The sequence below is a fragment of the Erpetoichthys calabaricus genome, chromosome 5, assembly GCF_900747795.2.
Source record: "Erpetoichthys calabaricus chromosome 5, fErpCal1.3, whole genome shotgun sequence".
In the NCBI taxonomy this organism is placed as follows: domain Eukaryota; kingdom Metazoa; phylum Chordata; class Cladistia; order Polypteriformes; family Polypteridae; genus Erpetoichthys; species Erpetoichthys calabaricus.
In genome coordinates, this window is record NC_041398.2 from 202,030,471 (window position 1) to 202,045,808 (window position 15,338).

Consider the following 15,338-nt stretch of genomic DNA (forward strand, 5'->3'; position numbering starts at 1 on the left):
ACGATAAATTAAACTAAAAAGCATGCAGTCGTATCTCACGGCTTCTGACCCTACCTTAAGAATAACTTGAAAAGATAACTTTTCATTTGAAGTGCCCTGCATGATGATTTCTGAGTGCGGAGTGGTGGTTCTGAGGCTAGGGATCTGCACGGGCTTTTGGAAGGTTGTCGGTTTGAATCCTGTAAACGCCCTACTCCATTGGATCCTTGAGCAAGGCCCTTAACCAGCAATTAGTTTGTCCTGGGTATGACGTTAACCTGCATGCAGTCCTGCAAGCAGGTCCTCCAACTTGCAAGGGAAAATTTGGGGGTGTTGATGGCAGGATTGGCACTCCAGTCATACTGTTCCAGTGTGGTGCTAAGGTGTCACCCATTACACGGCTGCACTCAGGTCCCAATCTGGGTGGTTTGTCATGTGGTGGGTACACCAACGTGCTGTAATCAGTGCGTGATCCCAACCTCTCTCTCTATGCATGCTGGATTCTGAGTGCCTTCAAGTGTGTCTCTCCCAACACGAACATTCTCAGATTTCAGATACTTCTGTCATGGCATGTTATCCTTGCTCCATGCTGCCTGACCCACTTCTCAAAATGAGTTACCTTTCACCCAGTTCAACCCTCTTCCAAGTGTTTATATTGCAAAGGTAAATTGATCACATTTTAATTGTTGGGAATATTTTTCTGGTAGCAAAAATTTGGCTTAATTCGAAGGCCTTTTCCATGAGATGTAATGAAATCAAGCTAATTGATTGATCATCAGGACATGAATGTCACTCAATGTCAATGTCAATTTATTTATATAGCACATTTAAAACAACATAGTAATGCTGTGGCCAAAGTGCTTTACAATAATAGAATAAAAGAAAAACAAAATAATTAACATAAAACATAAATAGAAATAAAATATATGAACATAAAATAAAACACATAATAAATAGAAGTAATGTTATATAATCACAAAGAGGAAACCATCAGTATTACTGAAGGTCATGGAATGCAAGTGAATAGAAATGAGTCTTTAGTCTTGTTTTGAACAGTTCAATTGTAGACGACTCCTTTATGTGATGAGGTAAAGAGTTCCACAGGCGAGGAGCAGCAGCTGCAAAAGCCCTGTCTCCCTTGGTTTTACACTTGGTACGAGGGACAACCAGAGACAGATGACCAGAAGATCTAAGCACTCTAGATGGCTGATGTAAAACACACAGTTCAGATAAATAGGCGGGAGCAAGCCCATGTAAAGATTTAAAAACTAGCAGCAAGATTTTAAAATCAATTCGAAAACTGACAGGCAGCCAGTGTAAAGAAGCTAAAATAGGAGAAACAGAGTCATACTTTCTTGCCCCAACCAGAACGCGAGCGGCAGCATTTTGGACCAACTGTAACCTGCGTATCAGAGATTTGTTAATCCCAGAATACATCGAGTTGCAGTAATCGAGGCGAGAAAAAATAAACGCATGAGTAGCTATCTCAAGATCTCTACAAGATAAAAAAGGCTTTATCTTACCTAATAGACGAAGTTGGAAAAAGCAACTCTTGACTACAGAATTTACTTGTTTCTCAAAAGAGAGGTTACTGTCAAAGGTGACACCAAGATTGCGGACTTGAGGTTTGGAAAAGACAGAGAAAGAGCCGAAAAGTCCAAGACCAATTTGGGCTTTAGCTGATGGACCCACTATAAGCACCTCCGTTTTATTTTGATTTAGATCAAGAAAATTATTAGCCATCCAGGATCTTAGTTCAGAAAGACAGTTGTGGAGTTGATTTGTTGTAGAGTTGCAGACAGGAATATAAACCTGTGTATCATCAGCATAGCAGTGAAAAGCAATGTTAAATTTCCTAAAAATAGATCCAATAGGGTGAAGGTATATAGAGAATAAAATAGGACCTAAAAAGGATCCCTGAGGAACACCATATTTAAGAGGAGCAGTAGATGAAGAAGAGGAATAAAAAGTCACTGAAAAGTGTCTACCAGTTAAATATGACCCGAACCAGTTAAGAGCAGCCCCTTTAAGCCCAACAAGATGTTCAAGCTGCAACAGTAATATGGTCAATAGTGTCAAAGGCAGAGGACAGGTCAAGGAGGAGAAGGACTGCCGCATCACCTGAGTCAGTAATAAGAGAGATGTCGTTGAACACTTTCAGGAGTGCCGTTTCAACACTATGATAACGCCTAAAGCCAGATTGGTAGATCTCAAATAAATTATTGGAGTTAAGGTGATCAACCAATTGATTATAAATAATTCTTTCTAGAATTTTAGCCAGAAATGGCAGTTGGGAAATTGGACGGAAATTGGCTAAAACTCCAGGATCTAATTCTGCCTTTTTCAGACGGGGATGGACTGCAGCAAGTTTAAAAAATGAGGGCACAACCCCCGAACTAATACAATCATTGATGATGGCTAATAAGGGTGGGCCCAACACATCAAAGGCTTCCACTAAGAGACGTGGTGGTACAATATCCAGAGGACTGGGGGCTGGTTTAAGGGTGTCAATAGTTCTTTTTAGCTGTGAAAGTGAGACTAGATCAAAGGATTCTAAGACAATGTCATAATTATCAGTAGGAAGTTCATAGCCCGTTTGAACAATGCCACGGCAGATAGTATCGATTTTGCTGACAAAGAATGATAGAAACTGGTCACATGAATGAACAATGCTATTTAATCCCATTGCAGAGTGAGGGTGAATGGCCGCATTAATTGAATTAAATAAGACCCTAGGATTCTTTGAGTGACGGGATACTAAATCGGCAAAGAAGTTTTTTTTTGTTATCTTAACTTCAGCCTGGAAATTGAAAAGAGAAGTCCTGAAAATCTGTTTAGAGACAATCGGTCCATCTTTTTTCCAACGCCGTTCAGCAGTTCGACAGGCTCAAGTAGATAGGCAGCCATAATTGCAATCCCAACATGCGGATGGCTGTCCAAATGGTTAAAAACTGTTAGCTATTCAGAGATTTGTTTGCACTCAGACATAATGCATGATAATGTAAAACATGGCCCTGAACTATTCATTAAATTAAATCAAAATTTTAAAAAGGAGACTATTCAAACTCCACACTGAAGGCAGCTCAAACCTGACTAGAAGATAAAAACTCTGAAAATAAATGGATAAACTGATGAGTTACTGCCCTATAATACAAGCAATTGATTATTGATACTTCAGCTGCCACATAGTGGTTATCCTAATCTTCTACAGCTATTCTTAGGAAAACACAAAAATACATAACAACCTCATTGAAGCAGGAGGAAATGATTGAAAAATTAAATGCTAAACACCTTACAATCAAGAAAAAAAAATTCAAATGCTTTATACTGCCTCCAAGTAAAAATGGGACACATTTCTTTCAGATTCTATTTATTGTACAATTACTATTCAGTTCAGTTCAATGAGTACTTTAAAGGTACATTTGTGCTCATAGACAAGCATGCTATGCACTATTACAAATAGAGTATAGTTGAATTAAACCAGAAGTTGACATGCAGCAAGAGCACAAAACACAAATGCAATGTTAAAGTGATAAAGAATGGTGGAGGTAAACTATAATGAATCCAAACAACAGGAAATTCAGGCCTACTGAAGATGATACATCCACTCTAAGGCAGACTATATAAAATCAGAATCAGAAAACTTTATTAATCCCAAGGGATACCATGGCAGGGAAGTGGGATGAGAAAGCCAATGAAAATGACTTAGTAGAGCCTAATCAGAGCAATGGCTATAACTATTAAAAAGCAACATGAACAGACTCAGTCTTCCTAGAATATGTTAGGCTAATTAATGAGTCTTTGGCTTTTACTTAAATGCTCAATCCAGCTAGTGAATATTAGTAAGTGGATTGTTCTAGTTTGGGGTCTCAAAGAAGGTGTAATGATAGATAATGTAGAATCAGATGAATCATTACAGATGACTCTGAGCCAAATTCAGACTTGGTCAGATTTATGGAAAATTAAATTAATTGTAAGTAAATATAAAGTATTACACAGAGGAAGTAAAAATGTTACATTTGAATACACAATGGGAGGTTTGAAACTTCAGAGTACATGTTGTGAGAAGGATCTTTGAGTTAAGTGGACTTGTGATTAAGACAGTATACAGAAGTGATCACGAAAGCTATTAAGATGTTAGGAAGAATAGCCTAATGTGTGGAGTACAAATCAAGGGAAGTTACACTTTACTTATATATTACACTACTGAGGCCTCATCTGGAATACTACAAACAGGTTTGGTCTCCATATCACACAAAAAAATACATAGCAGAGCAAAAATAAAAGCCAAGAGGAGAGTAAATAGGCTATTCCAGTGCTCCAAGCTTTTATTGTCCGCTGCTGATCTTGAAAAGGTGACTCATGCCTTGATTGTTTTTCGCAATTGGACTACTTTAAATCATTAAACACTGGAGTTACCCAGCTATCCCTTTCTTGGTACAAAATGCTACGGCAAGGGTGTCAAACTCTGGTCCTGGACTATCCATAAGAAAACTCATCTAGACACAAAAAGAAGTTGCAGACAGTTTCACCACCATGCCACCTCACCTAAAATTTGCCAGCTATGACATTGAAATTAGGTTTCAATCAGTGACTGAAGACTTTTGTTTATAACGTCACTAATAAAAAGATGAAAAGAATGACAGTCTTTAGTGTTTCTCAATTAACAGCCCAGTCATAAAACTGAAAAAAATCTGGCTGATCTGATACCCTTTTTTTAATGACAGTTTGTAAAATTAATAAAAACTTTCACATTTTAAACCATCAGACTTTTGACATTGCTAAATAAAAGGCAAAAAAGAGGGAATCCACACCAGACATCCTGTTAACCACATTGGATCTGAGTGGGCAAGAAAAAGAAGCAAAATGGAAAGCTTGTGTGTCAGTCACACCAGTATGCCTTTGTCACTCACTGATTGGTGGATACGTTATCTTGCTCTGTTTTCTGGGTTTAACACCCTTCAGACCAGAGAAAGCGGTGTTATGGGCAGGTCAGATGCAGATGTAGAAGTAGAAGTAGATGAGAAAGAGTAAGTTCCTGGTGTTCCCTCAAACCCCTTCACCATGTGCTGCCAAAACTGGCTCCAAAACATCTGTCAAGATGCCCAAATATATAACAACAGATATAATAAGCATGAAACACTGAAGTTTTTAAATAAAAGGACGTCAAAAATGTAATTAATTAGTCTCCATAGTACATTTCACATGGAGTGCTATTACTAGCAAAGAGCAGCATTATAAATGTGTATGAGGAACCAACATACATGAACAGTAATGTAAAATATTTTTTCCCATGAAAATATATGTCAATTCTTGTATGAAATATTCAGTCTAAATGATAACAGTGTATAAAACGTAATGTCTGTTGATGATTTTGAAACATGAAAGATATCTCTCTAGAGTTTAATCCTTGTCTTAACTTACACTGTTGGGTGAAGTAGCAGTTACAGAGACCTCAGCTGAAAATATAGTTTCATGCACAAAATGTAACCCTGTTTGCACTGCATATTTTTAACCTGACAGACAGCCAAATGACTTTTTAATTTTTTGTTTTTCTGTATGCTTCTACTTCATCACTATGGGTACGTTATGTTTTTCACAGCAAATCTGGCCACCACAGATATCATTTTCCTTGTCTGCTGTGTGCCCTTTACTGCCACACTTTATCCTTTGCCTAGCTGGATTTTTGGAGATTTCATGTGCAGATTTGTCAGCTACCTTCAACAGGTCAGTGCCTCTTGATGCTAAAGATATTTGCAGTAACGTTCAGTGAAATGGTTTAGAGGTGTTACCCTGTAAAACTCTACATCTAAAATATTATATGGAAAATATGGAATAAGAAATAGAGAATGTGCAATGTAACACATGGTTTTTAAAATTTACAATATTCCTTCATTCAAACCTTTAAAATATTACTACAAAGCTAATATTATTGATCTTTCTTTCACTGGACCTTTGCCAGTTCTTTTATTAACAGTTCATAAGCAGCTCTAGACTTGGTATTTTGCCAGTGTTTCTGTATATAGATCTGTCCTTTCCCTCAAAACTAACTTAGAGTCAGAATTTATTTTAAAGCTGAAGCCATTCCATATGTCCCAACACAAAAGGAAAGGTAACATGGGAATAGCATACATCTTGAAACAACAAAATACCTGTTTGTAACTGCAATTGTGTCAAGCAGCTGCTTTCTCCTTCACTGTCAAATTTCACCTTTTGTGTTCTCTTCACACATCTTGTTTCTTTCTTTTCATAGATAACCTTTCCTCACTGTAAGTAAGAATTTGCTCACACCTCCCTAATCTACGTTTTGTGCATACTATTATGTGATGTATTGGTTACTTTGGGGATTATGTTCTTCCATATTAAACTTTTGTCTCCACGCGTCTATGTTTAAACTTTGGTTTCAAAGAACTGTTAAGTAAAATGAGGTGTACTATCACAATTCCATAAAATGGACTGAGATCAGATAGTCTAATATTCCTGAGCCCGCTGGGAGGATTCCTTATGTAAACTGCTTATGTACAGGGATATTTTTGATAATTTTTTCACACCTTTTAAAGAAGAAATTATAAGAGCACTGAAGTAAGTCAGGATCTTCACAGCAGTCACTTAATTTGGGTCCTCAATAAACTGGGTGTCATGTATTTTGTGTTCCTGAAAGTAGAGTGATTGCCTGCTCATCCATATAAATGTCAGGCTCTGCCTGAGTGTTCATCCAATTGTCTGGTGTTGTGGAAATGGTGTGCAATACCATATATTTTTAATTTTCCTTTCACTATATATATAACTCTTACCTCAGTTCAAACCTAAACTTTGCATTCTCTATGTCAAAGATACTGCAAAAGGTGCTATATAGCGCCCGACCCGGCACAGACTCAGGCAGAGACACGTACTTAAATAAAAGACTTTTTATTTCTCTTCAGCCGTGGGGCACGCCTTCCCCGTGTCCCACGGGCCCAACACAGTCCCACAAGCACTTAAATTGCACACAAACCACACTTCTTTTCACCTCAGCACCACCACTCCTCCTCAGGCTTAGTCCTCCTCCTCCCGACTCTGGCTCTCTCGAGTGGTGGTGGCTGGCCTTTTTATACCCCACCCGGATGTAGTCCAGGTGCTTGGTCACCTGGGCCTAATTGCATTTCCGGGTGGGGCTGAGGAATTGACCAGCCGGGCTAGTAAGTCCACGCAGCTCCCTCTGGCGGCCATCCAAGCCCCCAACCAGGCTCTGGAGGACTCCATCTCCCATGGAGCCTTGCGCCAGGTTGGGGAATCATCGTCCACCAGGGAGGCTGCCACCAAGCGTCCCGGGGGAGGTACTGAGCTGCCCATGCTGGCTCCCCCAGAATGGATGCAGTAGGGGCGTCCCTGCCGGGCATGGGACCCGGCTGTCCTTCACAATACATTTATCATATTAAAAAGAAACCAACTGAATGAATTCCACAACCACATCATCTCCGTATTCTCTGCAATTCATTTCACTATGGAAAGAGAAATGAACAGACTCATCAACTTCCTAGACATCTCCACTGAAAGAGGTAATGACTCCACTTTGATTACAATTATTTATCACAAGGAATGTTATGCAAACAAAATATTACACTTTTCTAGCAATCACCCCTCATCGCGTAAACAGAGTTGTGTTAAGACATTGCTCAAATGAATTTGCACTCACTGTAATACAAACAGCTACCCTAAGACATTTATCAAACATACTTGCATAGGAAATTCCCCAGACCTCAGCAAACAGTTGACTCCAACCTGATCTCCCATTCTTCCTGGTGCAGCCTTCCTTATCACCGTGATGTATCAGCACACATCCTTTCCAGATCAGATATTAAAATAGCACATAAACTGGCCAACACTCTGCAAACAGTCCTTTTTAATGCCAAAAGCGGGGAATCTGCAGCAGAGACATGGAATGCAGTATACAGTATATCATGCAGTGCATACCCAGCTGTATACTTAAGACAAACATCTAAAACACTCGCAACACCTATGCAAGAACATTGCAGTGCTGTCAAAAGGAAGGACACACAGTCTCTGATATATATACACATACCAGTTTAACCAGACACATGTTTAACTGGGATACAGTGCACGTAAGATGCAGGGCAAATACTAGAAGTAAATACTAGGCTGAATCGTGGCTATTAAACAAAAACGCCATTAACAGATACTTGTTATGAACTCAGCATCTGCAGGCTTAAAAAGAAAAACATACAATTAATAAAAAAGACTTTATGATCAACACCCTCTGAACTCCACCTTATTAATCACCCCCCCCCCCCCCACTCCCAATTTGCTATGTATCGCCTTTGATTCCTGTATTTCAAAAGCTTAAACTAATAAAAAACTATTTTAATATACGTGACTCATTTTCTCCCTTTGTGGATTTCTAGCTACAAATATGCAAACCGTATAAGAAACCTTCACTTCTATATTATATACTGCCCAAAAAAATTAAAGGAACACTTTTTAATCAGAGTACTGCATCAAGTCAATGAAACTTCTGGGCTATTGATCTGGTCAGTTAAGTAGCAGAGGGGGTTGTTAATCAGTTTCAGCTACTTTAGTGTTCATGAAATTAACAACAGGTGCACTAGAGGGGCAACAATGAGACAACCCCCAAAACAGGAATGGTTTAACAGATGGAGGCCACTGACATTTTTGCTTCCTCATCTTCTCTGACTGTTTTTTCACTAGTTTTGTATTTGGCTACGGTCAGTGTCACTATAGGTAGCATGAGGCAATACCTGGACCCTACAGAGGTTGCACAGGTAGTCTAACTTCTCCAGGATGGCACATCAATATGTGCCATTGCCAGAAGGTTTGCTGTGTCTCCCAACAAAGTTTCATGGGCTTGGAGGAGATTCCAGGAGACAGACAGTGACTCTAGGAGAGCTGGACTCAGCTGTAGAAGGTCCTTAACTCATCAGCAGGACTGGTGTCTGGTCCTTTGGGCAAGGAGGAACAGGATGAGCACTGTCAGAGCCCAACAAAATAACCTCCAGCAGACCACTGGTGTGAATGTCTCTGGCCAAACAATCAGAAACAGACTTCATAAGGATAGCCTGAGGGCCAGACATCCTCCAGTGGGCCCTGTGCTCACTGCCCGGCACTGTGGAGCTCGATTGGCATTTGCCATAGAATACCAGAATTGGCAGGTCCACCACTGGCACCCTGTGCTTTTCACAGATGAGAACAGGTTCACACTGAGCACATGTGACAGGCGTGAAAGGGTCTGGAGAAGCCATGGAGAATGCTATGCTGCCTGTAACATCATTCAGCATGACCGGTTTGGTGGTGGGTCAGTGATAGTCTGAGAAGGCATATCCATGGAAGGATACACTGACCTCTACAGGCGAGACAACGGCACCTTGACTGCCATTAGGTATTGGGATGAAATCCTTGAACACCCATTATCAGACCCTATGCTGGTGCAGTGGGTCCCGGGTTCCTCCAGGTGCACAACAATGACCGGCCTCATGTGGCAAGAGTATGCAGGCAGTTCCTGGAGGATGAAGGAATTGATACCACTGACTTACCTCCATGCTCTCTTGACTTAAATCCAATAGAACACCTCTGGGACATTATGTTTCAGTCCATCTGACGCCGCCAGGTTGCAACTCAGCCTGTCCAGAAGCTCAGTGATGCCTTGGTCCAGATCTGGGAGGAGATCCCCCAGGACACCATCCGTCGTCTCATGAGGAACATGCTTCAACGTTGTCAGGCATGCATACAAGCACGTGGGGGCCATACAACTACTGAGTATGATGTTGAGCTGCTGCAATGAAATTTCAGAAAAATGGACGAGCCTGCTGCATTATTTTTTCACTTTGATTTTCGGGGTGTCTTTGAATTCAGCCCTCTGTAGGTTGATAATTTTCATTTCCATCAAACGATGTGACATCCTTTCATTCCTAACACATTACCCAGTCCATATCAGTATAGATATCCACCATGATTTTTTTTTCCCATTGAGATGTGATGTGTTTTCAAAGTGTTCCTTTCATTTTTTGAGCAGTTTTATATATATATATATATATATATATATATATATATATATATATATATATATATATAAAATGAAAATAATTCAGATATATGAAAAATAATCATAACAGGGATTTCATTATAATGTAATTGCAACATGGTGAGGAATGACAAACTTGATGGCAACATCTATTTTTGTCTTGCTAGAATCAATGGCAGTGAGAAGTTTCAAACTTTTTTTAAATGGCTTCCCTCAGTTTCCATAGTGTGCAATCAGTATTATTAGACTTCAAGGTCTCTGGGTAGGGGTTCCCCACAGTGTGTTACATAAACGACACCCTAGAGTGTCCATAACATGTGCCCCTTATCTTTCATACACAGCACACTTCAGATGATGTTACCTAATGGATTGACAGGCTTTCTCTGGCAGCCGTCTGTTCTTTTGTGAGTCACCACTTTTTAATTAAAAATGTTGTGATAAAAAGTTCAAGGAAATGAAGGTCACATTCATAAATACGAATCGTTGGATGTATACATTTGCGAGCACAAATTCAAAGTCGCCTTTAAATGCAACATCTTTTTTATAACTTTTATTGAATTTATTAAAAGCATATAATATTCCATACAATAAAGTCAAACTTAACAAAACTAAATTTAATTCAACCCCCACCCATGAGAAAGAGAGAAAGGCCAACAGCCAGAGTAAAACTTTTGAGAGTAGTATAAAGGAAAAGCAGTCTTTCTCCCCAGTATAAATGTTTAAAATATTATTGATTAGATCCTGCCAAGTTTTAAAAAAGTTTTGAACAGATCCTCTAAGACAGAATTTGATTTTTTCCAATTTCAAACAGTATATAACATCAGTTACTCACTGACTTAACAGAGGTGGGTTAGGATTCTTCCAGTTGAGCAAGATAAGTCTACATGCCAATAGTGAAGTAAAGGCAATTAGTTTGTTTGTCCTTCTCCACTTTAAGATCATCTGGAATTACACCAAAAACAGTTGTTAGTGGATTAAGAAGGATTGTGACACTAAGGCTGTCTGATAGTCATTTAAAATGTATTGTCCAGGATGATGTTAATTTGGTACATGCCCAAAACATGTGGTCTAATGCAACATCTTTCTTAAAGATTATGGTGTGCAGGTGTTCATAGGGTAAAAACTCAGTGAATTTATGAAACAGTAGTTTAATAGTATAAACACAAGGGATGCTTAGCAGTCAGTACCTTTGCTGACGGGTGAGCTTAAAATTCAACTTTAATCCGATCAATGTATTCAGCGAAGTCATACAGTACCATATCTTGAGAATCCTGAAAATAAGTGACAGAATCTACCTGTGGTGGACCTCTAGAGTTGTGCAAATACAGCTAAAGTCAAATTTGTTTGACAGTTATCCTGCACGTGGATACACCCACAATGCCTCTGGTTTGCGGTAATCTTTTTCAAGCTCCACAGTCAAATAAACCAAGAGACATAAATATGCAATCTAAGTGGCTGATCAGCGGAGCTCTTGAATCGTGATTTTTGCACAAAGTTCAGAAAAAAAACACCTGTTTGGCTTTTTCTTTAATGAAAAATTGCTTTGTTGTGATCAATTAAGCAGATAAAATAGACTTTGTTGTAATGTGTTTTTTTAACTTTAGTTCTATAAGAAACTGGCCAGGACCAAAAAATATTTGTTAAAACAAAGATTTCATTAAAATAGTTTGTTCTAGTGGAATTTAACCTGTATATATATATATATATATATATATATATATATATATATATATATATATATATTTATATATATATATATATATTTATATATTCATACATAATATACAGTGGTGCCTCGTACTACAAATGATTCTAACTTTGAACATTCCAGAGTTTGAATGCTAAATTCAAGATAAATATGATCCGGAGTTCGAACGATGCTTCTAAGTTGGAACTGTGCATGCAGTGAAATAAAACAAATTTAACAACTGATGGCTCTTACGTAGCAAGTGTAAACATCATCTGTTGTGTAGTCTTTGTGTTAGTACACCAGCTGTTTTTGACATACAGGCATAACTCGATAGCGTTATTGTTAGAGTGGTTGAAGACATGTCTCTGCAATTAACAGAATGCAACTGTCCTTAACAATCTTATTCGCTGAACCCTCTGGCTTCAATTTGTCCATCTTATTTGCAAGGGATCCTGCATTGGTGAGAAAAATACTAGGAAGAGGTGACTTGTGTGGCTACCTCCATAGCCTCACCAGCACGCCATCCCTGCAGACCTGCTTCTACCTTCTGGCCCTGCACTTCCTTCATCTCCTACCTGTGGTGGTGTTAATCCATGGGGAAACTGCCAAAAGGAACAGCACCGAGCTGCTGCATCTATGCACGCCACCATATATTTCATTTTATAATACAGTATTTATGCATTTTATTTATTGTTTTCATGTTTTAATTTATTATTTAGGGAATTTAACTGTGTTCATTTTACCTTAAATTATGTGTATTTGCTGTTTAAGTGTATCGAAATAAGTATTATTTAGTGTCTGGGAATGGATTAATTCACTTTCCCTTATTTCTAATGGGGAAAACTGATTCAAACAGCCTCATGAAATTAATTAAGTTCGAAGTATGAGGCACCACTATATATATATATATATATATACAGTATATATTTGACAAACGAGAGGAAACCATTCAGTCCATCAAGCTTGTTTGTTTAGCTAATAGCTAAAATGTCCCAATTTTTAATCCACATACTTCATAAAGGTTGTCAAGGCTTCTGCTTCAACTATATGTCTCAGTAGTTTGTTACAGATTCCAACAACACTTTGCATAAAGAAGTGCTTTTTGCTCCAAAGTAGCTTTTTAAAAAATGTTTTTGAAACAATTTATAATACTTTGTAATAAAAAAAATAATACTCAGATTCATCAGGTGCATTTACCTGTATTATGAGCAGATGGCCCAGTGGTAGCGCTGCTGCAAAGAGATCATAGATTCAGGCCCTCCCTGAGTGCTTTTTGCAAAGCGCTTTGAGTAATGAGAATAGTGCAATATAAATGTAAAGAATTATTATTATTATTATACGTGTTTTCACAAAAAAGAATAGACAGAAACAATCAAAGTTTTGGGGGACCATCCCCGTATAATCTCCTGTCATGGAGAAGTCAGAAAAGACTTTTACTTAGGGTCAGATGCAAAGATATACAATTGACAACCAAAAGTAGACAGATGCATTCTTTTATATTATGTAGACAGGAAGGAAGTAATAAAAAGGAGGAAGTGGAAGTGACGTCATCATTTAGGGACTGAAAGTGGCGTCTTTATTTGAGGACGAAACTGACATCGTCATTTGGGGACCAGAAGTGTCATCTTTGCTGGAGGATGGAAGTGATGTCATCATTTGTGGACCAGAAGTGTCATCTTTGCTGGAGGACGGAAGTGACGTCATCATTTGGGGACTGGAAGTTACGGGATTGTTCGGGGCCGGAATTGTCATCAAAAAGGTAGGATTATGGTCATCTAGTTTGAATTGAAAAGAGGTATTATTCTTCGGTAGGTCTGTAGGAAAAGGAAAAAAGGTATTGTACTTCTTTCCAACCTCGTATCCATTGTACTTTCACTTATATTTGGATACTTCAGCTGCCTCCTAAGCGGACGTGTGTGATGCGTGATCAAATTCATCCATGGTGTAGTGGGGGTGGGGAATAAATAGAAATTTTACACAATAAGATGCATTCATTGGAATAATTACACAGCATGGTGCGCATGCAACATAAACATAATGTGTATATTATTAAAAAAAACTTAATATAAATTGATTGTACGAAATACTTTTTAGTATACAAATATTTAACAAGTTGAGACGCGTAAACTGGTTATAAATGCATGAAATAATTTATCTATAATAATAAAAGGCAAAGCCCTCACTGACTGACTGACTGACTCACTCACTCACTGACTGACTGACTCATCACTAATTCTCCAACTTCCCGTGTAGGTGGAAGGCTGAAATTTGGCAGGCTCATTCCTTACAGCTTACTTACAAAAGTTAGGCAGTTTTCATTTCAAAATTATACGCGTAATGGTCATAACTGGAACCTCTTTTTTGTCCATATACTGTAATGGTAGGCAGCAAGATGGCCGTAGGAGACTGAGTTGCGTGTCGCGTCATCACGCCTCCCACGTAATCACGTGAACTGACTGTGAAGTCAGTACGTAGAAAAGAAGGAGGAGCCCCAAAGAGCGCAGAAGAAAACACTCATTACACAATTGACAAGGCAGCGAAACAATAAGAAGCGAGTGAGTGACGCATACAAGCATCTTCATAAGACACGAGGTATAAAAAAGCACGGTGTAAACCGTAAGTCTAAATTAACTTTATAGAAACGCTCCCGCTGCCGTTTGCAATACCATATTCGTGACATACAAGTTTAATGAGAAGCCACGAGGTATAAAAAAGCACGGTGTAAACCGTAACCTTAACTTTATACAAACGCTCCCGCTGCCGTTTGCAATGCCATATTCGCGAGATACAACTTTAATGAGAAGACACGAGGTATAAACGACAGTTTGCATCACTTTGTAACAGAGTTAAAATTGCTGTAGCGAGAAACTTTTAACTGCCGGGTCTTAGCTAACATTAAATAAACCCGTGGACATCGCAACATCACACAAGAGAGTGGCTCACGTGAAGTGACTGAACGCAGCAGGAGTGATCACTTGCATTAATCAAACCTGTTCAAAAAACACATTACACAATTGATAAGGTAGGAAAAGAATATGAAACAAGGCACGGTATAAACCGTAACTTTAAGTTTATAGAAACGCTGCCGTTTGCAATACCATATTCGCCCCTGCGAAGCGCGGTGATTTTGCTATATATATTAAACTATTTGAACCATTGTATGATCTGCTTCTCGCAACTGAAAGAGGGCACCGTGGCAGAAGTTAGCCGACTTGCTCACCAACCACAAGCATTACCTGGTAGGTGACCACCCATACAATCAGATTGTGAATCAGACTACGAATGCCTGCAATGTAATTACCCCGATCTACATGCTGTCAAATGAACGAACCTCACGCCGTGGCACAACGTTAGGGGCTTCGCCTCTACGTCCGAGGATCGATTCCCGTAAGGGAGTGCAGTGACTGTGTACTCCTGATGAGCCCACAATTACGGCGAAACACGTGTCGCATACTATGCATGTTCAAAGCACAGTGTAAACAGTAAGTTTAAATTGAGTTTATAGAAAAAGGCAGCAAGATGGCCGTAGGAGACTGAGTTGCGTGTCGCGTCATCACGCCTCACACGTAATCACGTGAACTGACTGTGAAGTCAGTACGTAGAAAAGAAGGAGGAGCCCCAAAGAGCGCAGAA

At 39.0% G+C, this 15,338-nt stretch overlaps 1 protein-coding gene across 1 annotated transcript in view; it reads left to right on the forward strand.

Moving 5' to 3' along the window:
* Positions 1-15,338, forward strand: part of LOC114652696 (G-protein coupled receptor 54-like) — a 70,505-nt gene that overhangs the window by 1,492 nt on the left and 53,675 nt on the right. Inside the window, exon 2 of the mRNA XM_028803025.2 lies at positions 5,582-5,706. Within this exon, the coding sequence (XP_028658858.2) occupies positions 5,582-5,706 (125 nt within the window). The remainder of the gene's footprint in view (positions 1-5,581; positions 5,707-15,338) is intronic.